Source organism: Chelonia mydas, chromosome 1 (assembly GCF_015237465.2).
Source record: "Chelonia mydas isolate rCheMyd1 chromosome 1, rCheMyd1.pri.v2, whole genome shotgun sequence".
NCBI classification, from domain to species: domain Eukaryota; kingdom Metazoa; phylum Chordata; order Testudines; family Cheloniidae; genus Chelonia; species Chelonia mydas.
Window position 1 is genome coordinate 36,963,196 of NC_057849.1, and position 26,217 is coordinate 36,989,412.

Genomic DNA, 26,217 nt, shown 5'->3' on the forward strand with positions numbered 1-26,217 from the left:
TGGCTACTTCCAAACTCAGCTTTCTGGTTCTCATCCAGCCTATTCATTCCAGCGGTCACACTGCCTGCTCCTCACCTCCCTGTCCCAGCTTTGAGGTGGCAGTAGCTGCTGCAAGATCCATCTAAACAAGTTCCCTTTCTGCAACAAACCCGTTTTTAAGGATTTCCATCCATTTTGACCTTTTGGACAGGACACTGATCTGAGGCGTGCCTTCTCTCCTGTTGACCAATTATGTACAACTGAGGTATTCCTGGGGCTTGAAAAATGAAGAATCTATAGTGCAGCAGGTTGATCACAACATAATATTTTATTGAAGCTCGTAGGCAGAGAAAAACTATCCAGGTTGTCTTGAGAAGATAACATCCATGTTGATAGAAGGCGCTCCCTTCAACACTTATGTGCTTAAAGAAATGGGGCTCGATCATCTTTCCATTGTTATTAAGGAATTATTTTAAAGAGGGTCATCACTGGTGAAGATTTTTTTAAGACACCCTGAAATAGGGGTATTTTCACCTATGTCTAATATACACAGTTTATTCCATGGTGTGATGAGGATGTTAAAAGCCTGAGAAGTAAGACTGTAGAGGCTGTGTCATAGAGTAATTTAGGATAATTTTGTCATAGGACCAGAGTATATGTGATAGAGAAGCTGGGGAGTGTTGACACCTCCAACATTTTGCACTCTGTTACTTTAGTTGAGTAGAATTTTGCTGGAATCCAACAGTATAATATATTTAAGATTTTTATTTAGAGTTAGCAGGGAACGGATGAAAACATTAGTGTGACATTGTTGACATATCATAGCCCAGTTTTCTTCCCATAGGGACTAAGCTCTTCGTCCTAACCTTCTGGAAAGGGGCAGATTATATACAGATATTTATTGAGCTAATAGCAGCAATTGCACGCAAAATGAGCTTTGGCCCCAAAGTTGACAATCATGTCTTCTAAAAGTGACGAGTTGTTTCTGCAGCATAGGGTTAATTCCATGGAAAATGCCATGGACAAAGGAACTGATGGGAGTCTAACTGTAAGGTGAAAGGAGAAGAAACTTCGGATAGAACATCAACTTTTTCTTAACCACCATGTGACGTTGCACCCCATAATTCTTTATAGAAATATGCTTATGAGTGTAAATGTGACATAACTGGAATATGTTTTATGCTAGATATGCCATGTAACATACCTTTGCAAAGGTTATGTTCTACTGAATATATTCATCCTATTTGTATGCATGTATCATTTTTATATCTGAAGTTATGAGAGTTAGGCTTGTGTTTAAAGTGTTTGCTGTAGGAAGCACAAAAGGCAGATTTGGTCAACATAGTGTGAAGGGGTTATTCAAGTAATTGGGAGTACTTATCTAACAATGGACTTTGGGGAGACGTCAATCCACATCTGAGCTTTCCTGGGAACATTCAAAGTAACATGTAAACAATGATGTTGGCCTGCAAAAAGCTGAATCATTCATAGACATGTGACTTGCCTAGGTGGCTAGAGAGGTGGGACAAGAGAAAGACTATATAAACCCCTGGAAACTCCTCCATTTTGTCTTCAGCTGGCTCAAGAGATAGCCTCTCCACCCCAAAGAGATGCCTGAAAGAAACTGGAACAAAGGACAGTAACTACCTGGGTGTGAGTGATTGCTGGACCCAGACTAGGAAGGAGTCTAGTCTGTGAAAGAAGCTTATTGGAACATCTCTGAGGGTGAGATTTACCTGCATTTAGTTTCCTACTGTATTAGGCTTAGACTTGCTTGTTTTATTTTATTTTGTTTGGGAATTTACTTTGTTCAGTCTGTTAGTACTTGGAACCACTTAAATCCTACTTTTTATATTTAATAAAATCACTTTTTACTTATTAATTAACCCAGAGCAAGTATTAATACATGGGGGAGCAAACAGCTGTGCATATCTCTCTATCAGTGTTATAGAGGGTGAACAATTTATGAGTTTACCCTCTATAAGCTTTATACAGAGTAAAATGGGGTTTGGATCCCATTGGGAACTGGGTATCTGGGTGTTGGAGACAGGAGCACTTCTTAAGCTGTTTTCAGTTAAGCCTGCAGCTTTTGGGGGATATGGTTCAGACCTGGGACTGTGTTTGTAGCAGGCTAGCATTTCTGGCACAGCCAGGCAAGGTATTGAGTCCCAAGCTTCCAGGGAAAATGGGCTTAGAGGTAGTCTCAGCACATCAGGTGGCAGTCCCAAGGGGGTTTCTGTGACCCAACCCATCACACACCACTGGATGGAACATGACATAGGGCCACCTAGGAGCCACTGAAGTCTCACTCAGTTGCAAAAGCCAAATCCTCCAGCTGCTGCTTCTCAAGTAACCATTTTATTTTAAGCTGCCACCCAAGTTCCACATTTTCCTTATTTGGCTCTCTCAACACCCATTTCATGCTCTTTTTCAACTTGTCTTACATGACTCTCTCTTAAGTCCCTCTTTATATGACTCATCCCATGCCTTCCTACCCCTTTTCCAGGCCTCACTCTTCACTATCTTGCACTCTCGCCCACCCATGCTTCTCCTTGACTGTCTTGTGTTCCTTTCCTAGCTCACAGCTCTCCACATCAGTCTCACGCCCTTCCTTGTCTGTCTCCCACCTAGAGCTCAGCAAGTAATTGATTTTTCAGTTCAGCGGCTGAAGTGAAAAATCCTTCCCAAATTTTTTTGGGACAAACTGAAATGGAAATTTTGGGGGTTTTCTCATCAAAGTGAAATACAATGAATAAATAATAATAATTAATTGCAATAATAATTTTGAGTCAAACAAAACATTTATTTGACGTAAAACATTTTTTTCAGTTTTTTAATTTGTTACATTTTTGGGTGATTACCACTTTAAAAAAAACATTTAAATAAATCTAGCTAAATTTTGAAACAAAGCATTGTTTTGAAGCAAAAGGTCAAAGCATTTCATTTTGAAAATGTCAAAACAAACTGTTTTGGCTTTCAATTATTTATTTTTTTCATTTGTTATTTGGTCACAACCATTGCCCAAAGTGGACCAAAATTCATAGCTAGTTTTGATCACCCCAAAACTACATTTTTCAGTGAATAAACTATTTGACAAAAAAAATGTCACCCAGCTCTACTCCCACTCTTGCACAGCATCTCAATCTTATGCCCTTCACCCCTTCTGCAACTTCTTACTCATCTCCCTCCCTTCCTCTTCATATCTCATGCTTCTTTCTACCATCCTTGCCCATCACCCTTTATTGCACCCACCTTTACTTTGCAACACACCCTTTTTTCTCAGCCCTGCTCACACCTTCCCTTGCCCATCTCATGCCCCACAGTCCATTGTCTATCCCGCATCATACCCCAACTCCCTGCTCATCCTTTTCAGTGCCTAGCTTGTACACCCCACCACCACCACTGCCTCTCTAATTCGCCCCCCTTTCCACCCATCTTGCAGTCCTTGTTGGATCTGTTGTGAGTTGTTACAAACTGTTGTATAGGGGAATAGGGGCTAGCATGTGTGAATTGGAGTTTGGGGATGGAGGGGAAACTCTTGCTTCAAGGAAATGCCTTCGCTGCACTGAGCCTGGGTAATTGGCACCCAGGTCTTAGCACCCAGAGTAGCCTAGCTGGGGGATGAACCGCCACATTGCAACACCACGTCTGAATCACTATGTCCTCTTCGGGGTTGGGCTCCCACGTGTGTCACTAGGACCTGTGCAGGGACATACCGCAGTTGGTTATACTGCAGTAAGCTAAGCCACTCTGTGAGTCTTTCCCAGTGAATTGTGGAGATCTTGTCTGTCCTTTGAGGCACATGGGGGGAATTGTGGGAAGGCACTGGAGTCCTGAGAGGGGCTTAGCCTGCCTCCTCACTGCAAAGTGATTGGGTAAACCCCCAGCTGGGGCAGCTAGCACCACCCCACTGGGGTGAGAGGATTGGGGGGGGAGGAGTGATGGGGTGACATCCCAAGAAGAGCATGAGTTAACTCTACAGGGAAGACACAGGGTGTGTGATGCAATGGCTCAGGCCGACCTGTTCAGCTCAACCTGAGCAGAACAGGTGCTGAAGGGACAGCACCCTCCCTCCCCCACCTCAACCGCCTCCAATCCCCCAGGAGTACAATCAGCCCTCCCCCCTGCATCACGGGGTCCGTGGGACACCCCCTCCCCCTTAGCAGGACCCCAACCCTCCCCTCTGCACCACGGCGGCCGGGGGGGACCCCCAACCCTGCCCTTTGCCCATGGAGATCGGCGAGACCCCAACCCTTCCCCATCACCACCAGGAGCCAGGGGGCCCCGCCCCTCCCTGGCATCACAGGGTGCAGCTGCTCGGGTCCGAGCCGTCCCCTCCCCCGCAGCCGGCCTGCAGCGCCGATGCCCGGGATAGGGGCGGTGGGAGCGCGGTGCAGGCACCGGCCGAGGAGGAGCCCCAGGAAGGGCCCCGAGGCCGAGCCGGGCCAGGCCGGGGCCGCCATGGACGCAGCGATCTGGATCTATCAGTTCCGGCTGATCGTGCTGGGCGACTCCACCGTGGGCAAGTCCTGCCTCCTGCACCGCTTCACCGAGGGCCGCTTCCCGGGGCCGCTGCACTGCGACCCCACCGTGGGGGTGGACTTCTTCTCCCGCCTGGTGGAGATCGAGCCCGGCAAGCGGGTCAAGCTGCAGCTGTGGGACACGGCGGGGCAGGAGCGGTTCAGGTACGGGCGGCTCGCCTCGCTCCCGGCCTCCTTCCAGCGCCTCTGCCTCCCCGCCCATCCCCGCGCCGCCCCGGACCGCGCTCCTGTCTCCCCGCCCATCCCCGAGCCGCCCCGGGACCCCACCCCTGCCTCCTCGCCCAGCGCCAGGACCCTGCCCCTACCTCCCCGTGCTGCCCCGGGACCACCTGCCTCCCCGCCCATTCCCGTGCAGCCCCGGGACCCTGTGCCCGCCCCTGCCTCCCCATTCCACCCCCAGGATCCCGCCTCTGCCTCCCCCTGCTGCCCTGGGACCCCCTGCCTCCCCGCCCATCCCCCCGCCACCCTAGCACCACGCCTGGGACCTCCATCCTGCCCCCTACCCTTTCCCGATCATTCCTGTGCCTCCCCTGCACCGCACCCCATACCTGGGACTCCCCCATCGCCCTCCAGTCTCCACAACACACCTTGGACACACCCTGCTGCACCCTGATCTCACCCGGGCCTCCCACCTGCTGCTCCTCCCCTGCATAGACCTTAGTGCTCCCTATTCCCCCCCATTCCTGGGGACCACACTGTCCCCCTAGCTGGTTACACTGCTTTCTAGGGTCTCCACTCTCCCTGGAACTGCCTGTAACCACAGGAACTCACCTCCACCCCAACCCCCACACTCCTGTCCTTCATCACACACTTCCCAGTCCAGCCACTGGGACACCCCTCCTGTCTCTCCTCCCTCTGGAGAAGGCAAAGCCAGGCATCCCTCTTTCCCCAAAGGCACACCCTCCTCTCTGGCCCTCCCCTTCACACTAGGTGACAGCTCTCCCGCCACCCCAGCCCACCCATACAGAAGGGATGAATAGTGCCATTGTCCCATCTCTTTACCCCTCCATCTCTGCCCCACACCTCCACTGGGAGTAGCAATTCCCTCTCCCTCATCTGCCTCCTCCCTTGCAATAGGGGATCTTTACTCCCTGCCTCCCCCCAGTCTCTTACTTTCTCACCACCTTAAAGCTAGTCCCCTCCCCCATCTCTCCTTCCTCTGCAGTAGGGGGGAAGCTAGCCCCCTCCCCAGTCCAAGGAGCTACCACCTGTCAGTTGTACCAGTGCTAGAGCCATAGTGTAGACACCTTGCTGTCTGGACCGTTGGTTACCTGTCTTCTCTAGTGCCCTTTAATGCCTTCACACTCCCAGTCCTAACCTGGGCTCTCTCCCCTCTACTTTGGCCCACTCCTGGAGAGTCTCTACGTGCACCCTGGGCTGTGGGCGTCTGCCCTGCCGCTCCGCGCTGAGCTCCCTCCCTGGCCACTGCCGGCTACAAAAGGGAGCAGCACCAGCGGTGGGCTGAGGCGGCGGCGCAGCTGCTGCCAGAGGAGGCGTACCCATAATGGCAGCTCTTCCCCTGGCACCCACCACAGGGGAGGCAAAGGGGCTTCCTGGACCTGAGAGGGGCCTGGCCCCTAGGAGCACATGAAGTGATGGTGCCGGGTGAGTGTGCTGCCAGGGGGAAAAGGGGGGCCCCTCCCCCAGAGCTTGCTGCTGCCAGGTGGGAGAGGGCTGGGGGGACTATGGAGTCTTCCTCTCTGTCCCCAGCCCTAGGGCAGCCTGCCTGTACCCAAAATTCCTCAGCCCCAGCCCACCCCAGATCCTGCACCCCTAGCCAGAGCCCTCAGCCCCCGCACCCTAACCTTCTGCCCCAACTCTGAGCCCCCTCCTGCACCGTGAACCCCTCATCCCCAGCCCCATCCCACAGCCCTCACCCTGCACCCCAACCCTCTGCCCTAGCCCTGAGCCCCCTCCCACACCCCAAACCCCTCACCCCCAGCCGCATCCCCCCATACCTCCCCACATTGTGCAATAAAGGGAAACTGTACTGTTTCCCGTCCATTTTTACATAATTTTAAAATATATATATCAGCTTTCCAGGCAGGTATAGGGAGGGGGCGGGACTTGGACCCATTCTGGACACCACCAAAAATTATACAAACCTGCCACCCCTGAAAGTAACCAGCAACTTTCCTGGACTTGCATGAGTCAGAAGTGCATAAATATTTTTTGATGAGTCAGGCCTCTCCAAGATTAGTGCAGGATTCACTATTGATAACAACAGCCTCTTAATGTTTTTCAACTTTTTAGTATTTTCCTACAAACAAATGTAAAATACTTATAAACACATGCCTAATAACTAGTAGTCGTTGAATTTTGATTTTGCTGGCAAAGGGCCAATATGTCCAATGACAAGACTATTAGTGGACTCAAAGGGGTGTAAATAAAATACCATTTGAAATCAAATAATAGCCATCATTTAACATGATGATGCTCAGGGGATATGCAATGATGAGTCATGCATGCCGTTGCTTTGACTTTTACCCACTAGTGTACAGGATGTGTGTATTCTCCAATACCCAGCAGATACTTACCAGAGGAAATACTGTTAAATATATTTGGTTTGCTAATAGACATTTCTTGACAGTTGGCATGCACAGAAATTATGAAAGCAATTATTGTGTTTAGCCTTTTAAATCTATTCAAGCATGTTATAAATAGATTACTAAAATATAAACAGTATGTTGGAAACTTGTATATTCTGTCCTCTGTTCATTACACTTAAATGAAGAAAACTGCAGATCAGGGATCGGCATCCTTTGGCACGGGGCCCATCAGGGAAATCCGCTGGCGGGCTGGGATGGTTTGTTTACCTTCAGCGTCTGCAGGTTTGGCTAATCGCTGCTCCCACTGGCTTCAGTTTGCCGTTCCAGGCCAGTGGGGGCTGCGGGAAGTGGCGCGGGCTGAGGATGTGCTGGCCGCCGCTTCCCACACTCCCCATTGGCCTGGAACGGCGAACTACGGCCAGTGGGAGCTGCGATCGGCCGAACCTGCGGACACTGCAGGTAAACAAACTGTCCCGGCCCTCCAGCGGATTTCCCTGACGGGCCACATGCCAAAGGTTGCCGATCCCTGCTGTAGATCATAATCAAACTATAGCCTTCCGGAGATTAGAAGATGCCAAAAGGTCTAGGATGCTTTTGTTGTAGCAATAAAAATGACCAAGCAGTTTATAGGTCTGTTTCTCAAGTCTGCTGCAGCTCCTTTGCACTGTCCCACTGGTGCATTAAGGCTGGCTTAATACACTCCCAGAGGATTTCCCTGTGTAAGGGGAATCCACAGTAGTTATACGCCAGCCCCCCTGCTGGTCCCAAGCATGGGGACATCCCCAGAGAAGAGTACATTTGGATGGTGTACTTGCCACCACCACCCTATTCAAATCTCTTTCCTTCTTCTACATCCTATGGTAAAACTTCTGAGAAAGTTATTGGATCTGCCAGTGGTGTCTTGGGATTGGGATCTGATTCTAAGTAGGCTCATGGAAACACCATTTACATTTCTGAGGAGTGCATTACTTTGCATTACTTTTCAATTAAAGTGGCGTGGTTTCTACTACTTCTGCAAAGTGGGTAAGCAAGTTGCAAGCCTGGATGGCTCCTTACACTGAGATCAGATAATACAGTGATGGACACAGTGTTATTATTACTAATTTATTTGTATTGTGGTAGCATCAAGGGGCTGCAATCATGGACCAGGACCCCGTTATGCCAGGTGCTGTCCAAAGAGAACGAAAAGATAGCTCTACCCAAAGAAGTTTACAACCTAGGGGACAAGAACCTAGATAGACTATGTTTAATGAAGATAAAGTGGTTATTCACCGAGTATTTCTGACCAAGATGGGATAAGATTTAACCTAAATTAGTTAATTTCTTTGCCTACCTTTTTTCCTAAGCCTTACACTCTGCCAGGGAAGCTAGCTTCAGAAAGTCTGTTTGTGGACTCTAAGAAAAAGTCCAAGGAGAGATGATCTATGCTCACAAGCCATCCAAGTGGATTTAGTATTGCCTATAGTCAAGTTTGTTATGACAAATTATTTGTACCAGGGAGATTATGGGATGTTTTAAAGCTCATTCTACCAGAGTGTTAACATCAATAGCTTCCCTGTAAAGTGTTTCGAATTCTGATATTGCCACTTGTTGCGCCGTTTATTTTTTCACAAAATTATTCTTGGTTCTGAGACTCAGGCTCATGCCCAGATCAGGAGAGCACTGCTTCTGTCTTTATTGAATTAAGTATTCACCAGCAAGCATTAGCAGACAACTTCAATAGGAGGGCTAATTTACTATAGCAAGGATCTGCAGAGACAATTTTATGATAGAGAAAAAAAGGTTACTTACCAGTAACTGCAGTTCTCAGAATTTTTTTGCCTATGCCCATCCATGCTGACCCCACTTCTGTGGAGTGTCTTTGCTGAATTAGATGAAGCTAGGAGAAACTCTGTATTTATTAGGGGTGGTGCTTTTTATAAAGGCCTCAGGTCAATGGTGCTAATGTTCCAGAATGGTCATACTGCTTTGGAATAGTATGTTCAGAACCACATGAAGACTATGGATGTTGAAAGGCAACCATATTGTCTTTGGCCTCATTTATTCTTCCAGAACTCCGCTGGCTCAGCTTTGGAAATGCATATCTTTTATAGTTAATCTCTTATGAAGGTTTTTGAACATTTTATTAATGTTAGCATTCTTCATTTCTACACACACACATCCCAGCTTTACTTATTTCAGGTAATAAGAAAGAGGTACCGACAGAGATACAGGTGTCAAAGAGGAGGCACTAAGACATTTTGATAAAAAGCAACAAGACACCATGGTTTGATGGCATTTATACAACAGAATGTAAATTGGGCACTCCTATTTACTCTCTTATAATACAAGAACAAAGGTCTATTAAATTAGATTGAAAGATGTCATATTTAAAACTGATAAAATAAATACTTTTTTACACAGTGCATAATTAACCTGTGTAGCTCACTGTCACAAGATATCATTGAAACCAAGTGCGTAGGCTTGGTGAGAAAAGAGTTCTTGTACCAATTTAACTACTTTGATTAGAGGTGTATATTTTTAATCAAATTAGTTAAATCAGTACAAATCATAGTGTAGATGAAGCTATTTTGGTATAAAGGTGCCTTATAACAGTATAGTTTGTTATCCGTCCCTACACAAATAAGCTATATCAGTTACTTCATTTACCAGTAAAACTGTGTCCACACCAGGGACACTTCAACTATTCTGGTATAATTAAAGTAGTATGATACGTGTATAGACAAGCCCTTGGTAAGATTTTTTAAAGGATTAGATATTTACATGGCTAATAAGAACATCCATAGTAATGTCAAATAGGATAAAACATTATAACAGATATAAGCTTCATGCTTCAAATCATAAATCAACTTCTAATTGACAGGGGTTAGGAAAAACTTTCCCTCTGGGCAAATTTTTTCCATAACTGTCCATCACAGGGTTTCTTGCACCTTTCTCTGAAGCATCTGATACTGGCCACTGTCAGAGATGGGAACTAGATTAATGGACCACTGATGTGATCCAGTATGGCAATCCCTGTGTTCCTATCACATTCTTCATAGCTCTGCATTCTGTTTCTGCAACGTAGAAGGAGCTTCTAGAGAGGAAGTTGGTTATGGAAGGAGATTTTAAGTAAGCAGATCCAACAGGTGAGTCAGAATGTGATTCTGAATTGGGAGCCAATCTTATTATTTGCACAAAATTTGCAAACGTGAGTGACTGAAGTTAGTCAGGCTCCTGAATCCATCCTTAAGTACTAAAACCATGGCCTGGTTTTCAAAGAAGATGAGCAATCCCAGTTCCCATTGAAGTGATACTGTACCAGAGTATATTTGTCTACACATTAAAGCAAAAAAATTAAACTTCCAGGTTAAGTGAGAGGAAACTTTGAACAATCTGTATGTGAAACTCACATGAATCCAGACTGGATAGTTTTTTCACATGACCTTCTCACATATTAACACATTTGTTTTTTTCCTATGCTTGACTGAATGCAAAGGCACCTCGTAGGAACAAATAATTTGCCATTGGCAATGTCAGGACAGAATTTAAGAGAGAATGGATCTGTTGCCAGTTTGACTGAGTAGTGCTTATCACCTGCCTGGTTCAGTAGTGAGTAGGCAGTGTGGACTTTAAATGATTTGTTCAGCCCTCCCTGGGGTTGAACCACTCTTATATAATCTGAGCTGCAGACATACATGCTGTGGGGTGAGTTAAAGACAGAGATTGAACTTGAATGTAGCTTGCCTTGTTGCTCTGAGTTTTTCAGATGTTTACAAGTTTCCATGCAGTTTTTAATACAGATTAAATATAAACTGTGTGAAAGGATATACCTTTATTACTGAGGTAATGGTAAAGGCTCCACAGTTAGGGTCAAAATAGACTACCATCCCCAAACTCACAGCACTTCCTCTTTGAGTAAAGAATGGATTTTCCGTTCACATACAAGTAAATCTGTAAATCAGTTGAAGTTCAAATTAATTAAAAACTGAGTCCTTTAAGAAATTTAGCATGTTTCAATCTTGTCATTGTTCAGAATTATCTTAATAATGGAATAACACAGACTCTTCAACTATCCATACAGTTAAAATGAATTGTAATCTTGTGCATAGGCTGTATTTGAAAAAAATAGACTGAAATTAAACTAAGTTATTAATGATTGTTGTATTCAATTACTATGATTATATAGACTACCGACGGGCTCAGGTAGGGTGCCCAGACAAGTGTGAAAAATCGGGACAGGGGGTGGGGAGTAATGGGAGCCCATATAAGAAAAAGACCCCAAAATCAGGACTGTCCCTAGGACATCTGGTCACCCTAGGCTCAGGTAACTTTTAAGTGGAGCCATTGTGACTGCAGAGGTAAATCAACCAATTACCCCCCTTCTCCTACAGATAATTTGCATGCAATAAGTCTATTGGCTGAAATGAGACAGTGGTATGAAGCAGACTGGACAGTGTGTCGAGTTTTCATTGGTTGATTACGTGACCCAATTATCACTGCTCCCTAAAGATTCTTTGCCTGCATACCAGCTTGGTCATCTCTGCTTGAAAGTCTCCCCATAGCACTGCTGCCTGAGCTCCACTAAGCACCCAGCCAGACCTTCTGGGGAAACTGAGGGAGGAGTGCATGGGGAGCCTTAAACCCCAGAGTCATTGGGATTCTGGCACTGGGTTCCCCAAACCTACTCTCATATTCTGCCTGTCTCATTAACACCACCCTCTAACTCATATATCAATAAGAAATTAAGGGTCAGAGTCACCAGTAAAGTTTGCCTGGTTTTCACTGCTGTGATGCAAAGCCGCTGTACACCTATCTTAACTGGCTAATGCACACTGGCTGTTTTGCTCTGCACTGATGTACCAGTGAATTTGCCTGTAAAAGGTATTTTTTAAATGATTTATGGTTGATATTACATATCATCAAACCATTAGAAATTTCACATGGTCAATTTTGCTTTAGGTTTCTTGTTTAATGTTGTTTGAAATTTTTAATAACTTTTAAATAGCAGGGAAATTCCAAAACTGAAAACTATATTTTGATACAGATAAGGTTGAGAATGTGTATTAGTAGTTTAAGGGTAAAAACATTGCATAGATGTTATAATTATCCTAAAACTATGCATTACAAAGCCAGAATATTATATGAATGCATTCTAGCTTTGTAAAGAATGGGATAATTATACCATCCCTGTAATTTTTTAATTGATTGATACGTACTCTCAAATTTAACTCCATTATAATATAGTTCGTAGGCTGGGAATACAAATAATTCTCTTTCTAAATTAGATAAAGATAAAGCTTTCATTTGGAAAGTTTCCTTCATTTTAGTAAAAATCAGTGAGATCAGAATCAGAAAGAAACTGGTAACTAAATAAGCATGACTCTAAAATGAGCATCACTCTAAGAATACAGTTTGATGTGATTAATATAGCCTCTAATTTATTTTCAGAAACAGTTGTCCAGTGAATAATATCTTATCATTCCTTTCATTTAGAATGACTATCAGGGACATATTTTTTAACCTAATTACTCAGTTTAATCTAAAATGACTTCTGAAGTAAACAATTTCCCCCTTTAGTAAAACCAGTTTAATCAGGATTAATTAACCTACACAAGGATTCCGCTAAATGAGAAGTCATAATTTCAATAAAGCATTTTAGAATCTACATTAAACAATATGCTCTCAATTAAAACTAAAGAGTGTGAAATTATTATTCTTTGGAGGGTCAGTGTGCTGCATGATTTTCTGATGGAGCAATCTCATTTTCAACAGGAAACTGTTGTAGAATACAGAGTTATTTTGTGGGCCTTGTAATTGTAGAATTCAGGATCAAAGCCATCTGGTTCCAGTTTAATAGCTACTGTAGCTTTATTTAATCTATTGAAAAGGCAGAGACTTATTAAGATTTATTTTAGCATGTTTTGATCGACAAAGATTAACTTTCTCAAAAAAAACCTGCCTTTTTTGTTGAAAAGTTTTGTATGAAGATTACAAATGTATTATTGATAGCTTTGATACAAACTCTCTTGTTGCAAATCTGAAATGATAGCAGTCCTTTCAAGAATCTGATATCCTTTAGTTAACATCGTTTATCCGGGGGAGGGGGTTGTTTTTGTTTTTTTAAGATAGATTGTTTTACTATATTTAGCAAAAGCACAAATGGTTCATAGGTTTCATAACCCGTAACTGGTTTATATGGAGTAGAGAATAAATATAGCATTGTTTTTTCTAAATGATTTTTAGACTCAAGTTTAGTAACACTCATAAACTTGGTTTGATTTGTACTTAGCAAATCTTTGTGATATCATGACTCTATCTGGTAAGAGGGAAATATATTTCATTTTCTCTTTTACAATAAATTAAACTTTGTTTAGGGTCTGATATTGCAGCACTTATTTGCACATTGCTAGTGATGTCAATGGGTTTTGCTTATGAACTGCATCATGCTGTTCAAAATTATTGTGATGGTGGTCACAAGAAGAATGTTTGAGATGTAATTAAGCTCTTTTCCTTTAAGGTTGGGCAGGACAGAGTGAGTTGAGAAATAAAATTAATACCATCGAAAAATACTAAAAGATTTTCCCTTAGTATTAGTAAGGACCAAATTCTGCCCTTTCATATGGTTTCATAGAATCTATAGATGGAAAGACCTATTGTGCATCATCTAGCCCATGCACTCTCATCACTACCCTCTCTTTTGGCATGGTAGAGGATAGTGTGAATGAGAACTACCGAAGTCAGAGATACAATGCATCTATTAAGTCACTGAGGCCCAGATCCTCAAAGGTATGTAGGAGACTAATTCCCATTGAGTTGAATGGGAGTTAGGCACCTAAATAACTTTGAGGATCTGGGCCCTAATCCATTTCCCAACCAATCCTGGAATGTTCCCCAAAATATATTTTTCTAGTGTTTGCCCAGTCTAGTTTTGAAAACCTCAAGTCTGGGGTCTTCCATGACTTCTTTTGGAGTGACTGTTCAACAGCCTAATAGATCTCAGTGCTAGAAAGATTTTTCCTGATTGTCAGCCTCAATTTCCTACTTCTTAATTTTATCTCATCACTCATAATTATACTTTCATGTAATACATTACTCTAAACAATTGCTTTCCTTGAGGTTGAACCTCTTCAAATATTTGCACACTATTTCCACACATATCTGCCCTCCTTAGTTGTCACTTAATCAAACTATACATATTTAAATCATTTTTAAAAAAATCTTTCTTCATAAGTTATTCTCTCTAACCCTCCTCTCTTGCTGTTTTCTGAACTCCTCGAGTTTATCAGATTTTCTTTAGTAATGAGATCTGAAAGTGAAAGATTTATTTGAGTTATGATTGTACCCAAAGATAGAAACTATTCTCTCCCTGATATGATGCCACTTCTTATGTAGTCCAAAATTACAGTTGCCTTTTTTAACCATTTGTTTATTTTGCAGAACTGTTTTTAGGTAATTAAATAATATAGGCCATAAAATCAACATTGCTATAGTGAAGCCATGGAGCTACACTGATATACAGCTTAGGATCTGGTCTTGTATATGTAAAACACACAGGTGTACATGTGGTATTATTTAAAGGCAAATAGACAGTTCATGGGTATTTGATGCCACATAATTCTATATAAGAAAGTATGGTATTTGTATAGCATTATTCCAGCTAATTTTCTGTCCCCTATTGCTTATATCACTGTCTGCATTACTGTTTTCAAGGATTTTCTTCAGATTGCTTGCATTATTTACATTATTCCAAGTTAAATCTCATTTTGCTGGCAATATTCCTAGTCCCTCTAGATCCATTTCAATTATTTCTTATGGCCTTGCTTGCATTTGCAATTCATCCAAAGCATCATCTGAAAATGTCAACAACATGCTAGTCATGCCCTCTTCTAAATCATTAGTGAAAATACTGGGTAAGACAGAGCCTGACACAGATCCTTTTGGTATCTCCATTAGAGACTTCACACAAAGTACTATCTACCCTGTATTTATGTTTCTTCAGCCAGTTTTCACCAACGTCATTTTTCAGATCCAAGTCAATTTGAATTAATTTTGAGGATACGATTCCATTGGCTTCACTTTAGAACTGCACACACACACATCCACAATAGAATTTGGCCCTAAGATATTGGAAAAGATCAGTCCAAAATATTAGAATAAACGGTTAGTCTTACCCTAGTATACAGCTGCTACCCCCCTTCAAATGCAACTTGCTGTGACTACCAGAATTTAATTATCCCAGGATTCATGTACACATCTGCAACATCATTATTTGAGTTTGTTATGCCTTTATGTTCCAGTTGTTACAAAAAACTTTACAGGTGATAAATTGAACAGTTAAGGAGAGTTGTTGCTGTATAAAAATATGTTATCAAATAGGGTTTACCCTGATCCAAACTATTTTAAGGCTATATACACTTGCTATATAGCATTTATAAAAGAACCTGCCCCCCACTGTAAAATTAAATAGAATAATTTGTTGGCTGTATTTTTACTCCAAATACTTACCATAAACACAATAAGTGTATCATTTCAATTGGAAAGGCTTTTTACACTAGTAGTGTTTCTTGTGTCTTCTCCTAGATGCCCTTTCACTTCCTCAAATTAAAAATGGCTCAAATTGAGCTAATCTTTTTGGCTTTGTGAAATACCATTGACAATAACATCATTCTCCCTGTTGCCCAGGCTTGCAACCTCATGGTCATTTTCAACTCATCTCTCTCTTTCCTGCCTCACACATCCAGGCGTTTGCCAAATCACGACCTTCCCTCCCTCACTCCGCACACACAGCATATAAAAAAACTTTCCTTTCAGCAAAAGGCTTGGTTATCTCCTATCCAAATAACTGCTTTTGAGGTTCAGAGTAGGGATGGCAGTTACACTCTATCTCAAACCAATCATTGTCTCCTTCAGTCTCAGGTCAGGCTCACCTTTCTCAGAGAAAGGCTTTATTTTATTGGTTTGCTTGTTAGAGGCTAAGAGAACCTGTTTGATTCTGGTATGAATATCGTTCAGCTGGGTGAAACATTCTACTCATAGTTTGGTGGGACACTATTCTAATCTTTTGTCCACAACTATGGTTACAATAGCTCTGAAACCCCATGTTCCCCCGCTGCATCCTCAGAGGTCATAATAGAATCATAGGACTGGAAGGGACCCCGAGAGGTCATCTAGTCCAGTCCCTACACTCATGGCAGGCCTAAAGTATTATCTTGACCATCCCTGGCAGGTGTTTGTCTAACCTGCTCTTAAAAATCTCCAGTGATGGAGATTCCACAACCTCCATAGGCAATTAATTTCAGTGCTTAACCACCCTGACAGGAAGTTTTTCCTAATGTCCAACCTAAATCTCCATTGCTGCAATTTAATTCCATTGCTTCTTGTCCTATCCTCAGAGGTTAAGAACAATTTTTCTCCCTCCTTGTAACAACCTTTTATGTACTTGAAAACTGTTATCATGTCCCCTCTCAGTCTTCTCTTTTCCAGACTAAACAAACCCAATTTTTTCAATCTTCCCTCACAGGTCATGTTTTCTTAGGGTGACCAGACAGCAAAGGTGAAAAATCAGGATGGTGGTGGGGGATAATAGGAGCCTATATAAGAAAAAGACCCCAAATCAGGACTGTCCCTATAAAATTGGGACATCTGGTCACCCTATGTTTTCTAGACCTTTAACCATTTTTGTTGCTCTTCTCTGGACTTTCTCCAATTTGTCCACATCTTTCCTGAAATGTGGCATCCAGAACTGGACACAATACTCCAGTTGAGGTCTAATCAGCACGGAGTAGAGCGGAAGAATTAATTCTTGTGTCGTAGTATACTGAAGGCCTGTGACAGATGAAGTGGGAGGAATATTGATTAAAAAACTAGAACAATATATAATTAACATGGCACACATTAAAAGGATTAAAAACTGGCTAATTGAAAGGTCTCAAAATGTAATTGTAAATGGTAAATCAGCATCAAGCGGGTGTGTTTCTAGTGGGGTCCTAAAGGGCTCTGTTCTTGACCCTACACTATTTAACATTTTTATTGATGACCTGGAAGAAAACATAAAATCATCACTGATAAAATTTGCAGATGCCACAAAAATTGGAGGAGTGGGAAATACTGAAGAGGTTAGGCTCACTGATACAGAGCTGTCTGGATTGCTTGGTAAACTGGGATCAATGTGTTTTAATACTGCTAACTGTAAATGAATATATCTAGGAACAAACAATGTATGCCAGACTTACACAATGGGGAACTCTATCCTGGGAAGCAGTGACTCTGAAAAAGAGTTCGGGGTTGTGATGAATAATCAGCTGAACTTGAGCTCCCAGTGTGAAGCTGTGGCCAAAATCCATGGCTGCATTATCAGGGGAATATCAAGTAGGAGTAGAGAGGTTATTTTACCTCTGTATTGGGCATTGGTGCAATCACTGCTGGAATATGTGTCCTGTTCTTATGTCCACAATTCAGGAAGGATGTTGATAAAGGGAGAGGGTTTGAAGAAGAGTCACGAGAATGATTGAAGGATTAGAAAACATGTTTTATAGTGATAGACTCAAGGACCTGAGTTTATTTACTTTAACAAAAGAGAAGGTTAGGGTGTAACTTGATTACAATTTATAGGTACCTGCTGGGGAACAGATATTTGATAATGAGGTCTTCAATCTAGCAGAGAAAGATACAACGCAATCCGATGGCTAGAAGGTGAAGCTAGACAAATTCAGGCTATAAAATAAGGAAATAAGGGATAGATTTTTAACAGCGAGGGTAATTAACCATTGGAACAATTTACCAAAGATTATGTTGGAGTCTCCTTTAAAAACAAGATTGCATATTTTTCTAAAAGCTATGCTCTAGGAATTATTTTGGGGAAGTTCTATGGTCTGTGTTATGCAAACTAGATGATCACAATGGTCCCTTCTGGCCTTGGAATCAATGACAAATGTCTAGAGCCCCAATGCTAAATGTCTCATTCAAAGCCTGAGTGATTGTAGCATAAAGAATTTTGGAAGCCCTGTGCCATAGATAGGTAAGAGGTAAAGAAAGGTTCCTTGTCAGTGCTGTAATAAGTGCATTTGCCCCTCTGATTTCTTTTTGGCCAGAGTTACAGAACTTCCTTTCTCGGTCTTGTGGTATATTTAAAACTGTTAAAATTGTAAAATATCACCTTCAGTTGTCAAGGGCTTTCCTGGTCCTGCTTGTAAGATATGGGGCTCTGTAGGAAAGCGTGCCATCTGGGTCAATCTGCGCAAAGAGCCAGCCTAGAGCAAGGTGGGGTGACTTGTGCCTCTTTGCGTTAGGGAGCAGCTGCTTTTTCTCTCTCTGTCTTTGGTTTTTGCAAGTTAGGGTTCAGGATTCTAAGAAATAAAGTGATGTTATGTTGCAACCTTCCAGAAAGAGTGTTTTGTTTTTTCTAACTTCTCTTTCCGTATCCCATGAACATAACAAGTCTTATTCTTGCTGACCTCAACAGACATGATTATCTGCATGGAGTTTAATATCAAGGAATTGGTTTGAGAGGAGATTACAAGAAGTATACTTGTCTATGGCAAACTTAGGTCCCAATTCTGACAACACTGTTCCATGTGCTGAACTATAGAACTATTCACATGAGCAGTTAAGTACATGCATGAGTGTTTGCAGGCAGGGCTGTCCCTAAGGGGATGCGGGGCCTGGGACAAACCAGCCTCCCCGCTAGCCTCCTTGCTGTCTGCCCAGCATGCCTGCCTGCCCAGCCACCACTCACTTCCTTATCCTCCCGACCACTGCTCTCCTCCTTGCCATCCTTCCGCCTGCTCTCCGCTCGCTTCCCCACTAGTCTCCTCACCGTCTGTCCGGCATGCCTCCCCGCCTGACCACCACTCTACTTGCCGTCCTCCCACCCGCCTGCCTCCTCACCCCCAGCCCGCCTGCCGCTCACCTCCTCACCCACCTCCCCGCCGCTCGCCTCCCCGTTAGCCTCCTCCCCTGAATACCGGGACAAATGGCATCCCAATCGTACATTGGTCAGGACTCAGGACAAAGGGCTAAATATCAGGACAGTCCCAATTTTATTGAAGTGTGGGGCCCCCCCAAAGTGCAGGGGCCGGGGCAGTCACCCTGATTCGCCCTATCCAAGGGACAGCTCTGTTTGCAGGATCAGAGCCTTATCTTTAAAAAAAAAATTGTCATTAATGCTGTAAATTTTTTTCTTCTTGAATAAGTGCAACATGGTAATTTTTTTACCAGAAATATCTCTTTCCAAACTGAGTCTGCATCCAAAGTTGATATCAGAGATGTTGAGTTCAAAGATGCTGCATGCAGTGACAGCTTTTGGCTTTAAGACAATATGGAAAATGAACATGATCAAAGACAACTTCAGTAAATAAATTCTGGTTGTGAAAAAGAACCAATGTGTATTTTGTGAAGAGATGGTAGCAAGCAAAGAATGTACTGCTGCACTGAAATATCAACTTGAGAAATGTAATTACATTCCCTTTAAACTTTTCTTTTTTTCCCCCCTTCTCTCTTCACTTTTCAGATCAATAACACGATCTTATTACCGCAATTCTGTTGGTGGCTTACTGGTGTTTGACATCACAAACCGGCGATCTTTTGAGCATGTGAAAGACTGGCTAGAAGAAGCTAAAATGCATGTACAGCCATTTCAGATTGTGTTTCTGTTAGTTGGACATAAATGTGATTTAGTGTCACAGCGTCAGGTTACAAGAGAAGAAGCTGAAAAACTGTCATCTGCCTGTGGTATGAAATACATAGAAACCTCAGCAAAAGATGCCACAAATGTTGAAGAATCCTTTACAATTCTGACCCGAGACATATATGAACTTGTAAAGAAAGGAGAAATTTCTATACAGGATGGATGGGAAGGTGTTAAGAGTGGCTTTGTTCCAAATGTTGTCCATTCATCAGAGGAAGCTGTAAAGCCTAGAAGACGATGCATCTGCTAAACTCATAGCATGCCAAAGAGCATATCAGGTGTTCAGAGAATGATACCAACATAAATAACATCACTTTGAAGACATAATAGATCATGATGTAGCTGAATCACCAAATGATAATTCATTTTTGTATCATTTTGTCTCATTCACAACTTCATAAAATTTAAAGCGCTTTTTCCCCACAATACAATAACTTTGAGCAGTCTTCAAGAAAATAAATTAGATATTGCTTAAGGAAAAATATGTGCTAAGTAGCAAGATGTTGAGAAAATGCAATAATCATCATGGTAGCATCCTTTATGGGCTTTGTATTTTGAACAGAGTTTAAAATCAAGCTCTTGTATATAGGCTAAGTGTTGATAAGCTCATTGCTTCAGTTCATCCTGCCTCCATTTGGGATAAAAAATATTATAACCTGTACTTTTTTTATTGTGATTTTTCATTCACGAAGATGGATTTGCTAAAAGACAGCTAAGATTTAGAGCACTGTAGAATTTAATAATATAAATCACTTTGAAGAAAGCAAACTGAAAGATTGCTCCATCAGTGAACACTTTTGTTATGACTGTGAATACAAGCCTTACTAAGGAACAAGAATGTATTTGAGAAGACTAATATATTTATATACTAAAACAGGGAACAGAAGAAATGCAGTTTAGTATGAAATATTTTCTGAATCACCAGTGTAACTAGATGTAATGAAACAAATGGTACAGCCATTATTCTAGATGCACAGAAAATAGATTTTCCAACTACTAGCAGCTATATACCAAGAAGGTAATTTAAAATTTGTGAAGTGTAAAATTTTTGTTCAAAAGAGGAGTTGCTTTAGGCAAGTATGATTATCATATATTTTAAGGAATCAGTTTATACTTCTGAGCTATAATAATTAATTCATCCACGAAAATATTTATCACAGTTGATAACCTAATATTCATTGGGCCAGATCCTCAGCTGGGATCACTGGCGTAAAGTTACACCAATTACACAAGCTGAAGATCTTGCCCACCAGCTTTAGAGAATAATTTTGTTTCTGACTAGGAGTAAAATTCAAGAAAATATTTAGGGCTGTGTCCTAAGGGGCCTCCTGCCCTGAATATGGAGAAAATAGGGATTGGTTTATTCTCAGCCACTCTTTGTCTAACTGTGGTCCACAGAATGAAAGGTTCTGAGAATCTAGCAGTTGGGAATTGGCATGTTGGGAGGGGAGGGAGTCCATAAAAGGATTTCACTCTTAGGAGGTAGGCACAGAATGAAAAAAGGTGGAGGATCCCTGCTCTAAGAGAACAAAGAACCCTGAATCCTAAACTAAGAAATTTGACCCAGCAGGCCTGCTGCATTTTATCTGACCTTGGGCTCACCTTCCTAACTACCTATGGGAATAACACATACTTGCTTTGTGCAAAATATTCCCCCATGTGTCACTTTTATGCCAAGGAACCCAATGTCACTTGTATCTTGGCAGCAAAACAGATGGATGGCTCACAGCTGATGAGCGCTCACCTCTGAATCAATTGCACTAAAAATCCCTTGACTTCAAATGGCATTGAACTGAACTCTTCAAGGGCCTGATTCTCATTTATATTAAGGCCCCTTTATGCTGGCAGAGTGATACAAAGGGGCCTTAGTATAAATGGGAATCTGGCCCTAAGACTCTAGTGCTACACTATAGCAGTTAACAAAAATCTGCTGTGTGCTGTGAACCAACCTATTCCTGTGTATGACATGCTGCTAGAGGCAAGGGGCCTGATTCTCCACTGACTTTCACCTTTTAGAACTTGTCTATACAAATACTTAGTTTACAGCTAGCTGGGGTGATGCAGCACATTAAGGGTATGTCTACACCGCAAGGAACACCCAATGGCACCAAGTCTCAGAGCCCAGGTCAACTGACTCGGGCTTGTGGAGCTCAGGCTGCAGGGCTAAAAATAGCAGCATAGACATTCAATCTGGTGCCATGCCCCCCACTTTTTAACATGAGTGTAGTTTTTGGGGGCAGGGTTGGCACCTGCATGAGGCTTGCAATTCTGGGGGGGGCAACGCCGCTCCCTGCTACCCAAAATATGACCATGTTAAAATGGGGGAGTGCATAGCCTCCTGGTTCCGACATGGCCCTCCCACTGTTACAAAGGTTCCAGGGCCCTTGCTTATAGGTCTCAAAATATTTCCTCATAGCTTATAAGAGAGACAGAGTGGTTTGAGCATTGGCCTGCTAAACCCAGGGTTGTGAGTTCAATCCTTGAGGGGGCCATTTAGGGATCTGGGACAAAAAAAAATTATTGATTGTGCCTGCTTTGAGCAGGGGGTTGGACTAGATGATCTCCTGAGGTCCCTTCCAACTCTGATATTCTGTGATTCTAAGACCTGAATTCTGACTCATTGTGTAACCACGGGCAAGTCACTTAACCTCTGTGCCTCAGTTTCCTCATCTCTAAAATAGGAATGATAATTCTTACTCACCTTTGCAAAGCCACTGAGATCTAGTACAACTATGAACTCTTGGGGGCAAGGACCCTTTTACCTGTGTGATTGTACACCTGTCACAATGGAACCTGGAGATTATGGCTGCTACCACAATGCAAATAATAGTTACATGGATAAAAAGAGATATAAGTGCTAAGTATTATTATTTTAAGTCTACATTTAATTGCACGCATCCCCAGGCCAAAATTGTTAATTTCGAAAAAAGATTCCTGAATACTCTGCAGCCAACACACTTTTCTTTCTATGTGGAAGATTTTTGGTGTTGGAACAGTGAGGAAATATGCACAGACTAATGAAACAATCATCAGAATAGAGCCTTAATGATCTCTATTGGGAATGTTGTAGTCTTCAATTAATTATGGTGGGAGGAGTGGTTTAACCAGATTTGACTGTGTGGGGAATTGCCAGAGCCAATGAAACCAGAAAGGATTTGCAATGGATTTTAAAGTACTGTGCACATATTCATCTTATTTGTAGCACCTATAACTGTAGAGTAATGTGTAAATTCAAACATTGCATATCTAGATAACATATTAAAATGATACAGTATCTTCTCACTACACACATTTAATAGAAGTCGCTGCTGTATAGCTGACTTGCTGAAAAGTATGAACTTGCTTTTATATGTTTTGCAGTGCAATATATAAGCAACAGCTTGAGCACGCTGTAGATGTCTGATTATATTTTAATGCACCTTAATTCTTTTTTCAAGAAAATTTAAAGATAATCACTTGAAACTAATAGTGGAGCTTAATATTGTTCTTTATAGATCATTTTGCCTGCCAAATTAAAACATAGAAATGGTAGAGGGAAATATAATCCTTTACAAATTAAATATTTTTTTCTGAAGTATTTTATGTATGGTAAGTCCCATTTATGGATAAATAGAATTATAAAAACAAGTCTGTCTGCATTTGGATTCCAATGTCCACTAATGCAGTGGTTCTCAACCAGGGGTACGCAGAGGTCTTCCAGGGGGTACATCAACTCATCTAGATACTTGCCTAGTTTTACAACAGGCTACATAAAAAGCACTAACAAAGTCAGTACAAACTAACATTTCATACAGACAATAACTTGTTTATACTTCTCTGTATACTATACACTGAAATGTAAGTACAATATTTATATTCCAATCATTTTATTTTATAATTATATGGGAACAATTAGAAAGTAAGCAATCATTCAGTAATAGTGTACTGAGACACTTTTGTATTTTTAAGTCTGATTTTGTAAGCAAGTAGTTTTTAAGTGAGGTGAAACTTGGAGTACACAAAACAAATCGGACTCCTGAAAGGGGTACAGTAGTCTGAAAAGGTTGAGAGCCACTGATCTAACAAAATTCTGGCATCCAAAACTTTGGTTTGTGACCCGCCACTAAAATTTTAAAAACGTAATTAGAGCTTTAAGATGTTTGAAAATTTGCTAGTGAAGAAAAATACTCTTGCTCTGCTCACCAAAATGCTTTATGCCGTAGAGTTCTTCAGATAACTGTGGCTTACAATGCACCATAAGTGGCAGCAAGTAGCTTAGGAGCAGATCAGAGAATGAATTGTGACTCAAATTGTTAGTCACAGTTTCTCCCCCGCTCTCCCATCCTCTGAGAGGGAGGGGAGTATGTCACTTAGCCTCTTTTCCTGATGCAGCTTGCTCCCCACTGTGCATCCAGCCAGCCATTCTGGCCTGCCGGTGGAGAGAACAGAGCCTGGGCTCCTCTCACTCTCCACTTCTCGCCGTCCTTGCTTTCCCAATGGAGCTGGAGCCATGGCCTAAGCAGCCCTTATTCAGCCATGTAGGGAAGAAAGGGGTGGAGGGGCGGGGCTTAGTCCCCTGCGTGTAAGAGCTGTGGCAATCTAACCAAAATGTTTTTAAATATTTTACAAAACCACATGAGACAATTGTTAATAGTTAAGATTCTCCTTGCTGGTTTTGCAGAGACAATCTTCTAAATAATTTCATGGAATGCTGTTCCCAGAGCAAAATATCTGAACATAGTAGTATTTTCAGCAATCCCTAATTACCAAAATCACCACACGTTAACACCACAGTAGTCTGACAATAATAATTATGAATTTCAGAGGAACATGTACTATCCTTCATGGAACTGAGTCTACACATATTCATTTCAGAGACTGTGTACTACAAAATAATAAAGGTTGTAACCAAATTATTTGTAAAATTATATAAACCACTTTACAAGAATTAGTTGCTATGATTTGCACAACAAAATAAAGAGATTATGAATGTGCTAGAAGAAAAATCTGATTGCTTGTCAGTGATTCTTTAATATTTATTTATGTATTTATATTGCCATAGCACCTTGAGTCCTAGTCATGGACCTGGCTAACAGGATAAGGAATAGTATTACCAGTTTCTGTACGTATTTAGAAATAGGAGTATTTGTGTTGAATGCCACATTCAGCTGGCCATCCACTTAGGAGAAAAAAACTTCCAAAAGATCTCATTGGTGCACCTACACTTTCTATTGGCTCCCAGTTCTTAAACTTTAAAAGTGTGGCTCTCTGAAAAATGACTCTATAAATATGGCACCCTCTTATTCAGCAATTCTTCCCTCAGCACTATGGCGCTAACACATCGAAAACTAAATTCTTTGTTGTGTAGGCACATTTGATGTGGAACCACTGAGAGTCAGACACAATGAACATGGAGCTCCACACAGCCATCTTTTTCATCCAAATATTTTTCTTGCAGGCACAAGGGAACAGTGAAATCAAACTCTCAGAAGAATAAAATATGCTGTAATACTCACTGATAGGACCACAGGGATTTATTGGAACACTGGAAATACCAACTCCAGCACACACTAGCAGGACTCAGCTTCCAGCTAAACCAGGTCAGCTACAACAACATCATAACATACCACACAACAACTACACACCAAGATAAAGGTACAGCACCATCTAGTGGTGGAGGTACTGCCTACGCTAATAGTTACAACTTTCCCCTCTCTAGTTCAATAAGAATTTAAACAGGTTTCAGAGTAGCAGCCGTGTTAGTCTGTATTCGCAAAAAGAAAAGGAGTACTAGTGGCACCTTAGAGACTAATGCATCTGATGAAGTGAGCTGTAGCTCACGAATGCTTATGCTCAAATAAATTGGTTAGTCTCTAAGGTGCCACTAGTACTCCTTTTCTTTTTAAGAATTTAAACAGTAATTCTGGGGAATCTGGGCAACCTGCCCCCCCACACAAGTTTTCTATTGGTCTGCTTGCTCAAGTCCTATATTCAGTCAATGAACCATCACTAATAGTTGGATCTAGATTATCAGCAAATGCAGGAGTCGTGTCCTTTTGGTCAGTCCTATCCATTGTGTCTGCTGAACCCTGTAGTGTGTTGAGGTCCCAAGGACACCCTGGCAATTCTTCCTCCACAACTGGTCTCCCACCACGAGCCACAGGAACCTGCTGGGGTATTTCCAAATCGTCTTCTGCATCCCTCTGGGATGGTGGTTGAGCATCATCAGTGTTGGCCCTCCCCTTTCTGTCAATATGTTTGTTCACCAGTTCTCAGTGTGCTACAAAGGGATGAGCTTTTGCTTCTAGTATTATCAGCAAGGATAAATTGTTTAGGTTTTTTTAATTACAGACAGACAGACATAAGAACATAAAAACGGCCACACTGGGGCAGACCAATGGTCCATCTAGCCCAGTATCCTGTCTTCCCACAGTGGCCAATGCCGATGCTTTAGAGGGAATGAATAGAACAGGGCAATTATCAAGTGATCCATCCCCTTGTC

General features: G+C 42.1%; 1 protein-coding gene across 1 annotated transcript; it reads left to right on the forward strand.

The window, feature by feature from the left end:
- Window positions 1–4,117: 4,117 nt before the first annotated feature.
- On the forward strand, window positions 4,118–24,725 carry RAB39A (RAB39A, member RAS oncogene family). The gene is made up of 2 exons (XM_037889667.2): window positions 4,118–4,664; window positions 19,560–24,725. The coding sequence occupies exons 1-2, from the start codon at window positions 4,342–4,344 to the stop codon at window positions 19,984–19,986; spliced, it is 750 nt and encodes a 249-aa protein (XP_037745595.1). The 5' UTR covers window positions 4,118–4,341; the 3' UTR covers window positions 19,987–24,725.
- Window positions 24,726–26,217: the final 1,492 nt, after the last annotated feature.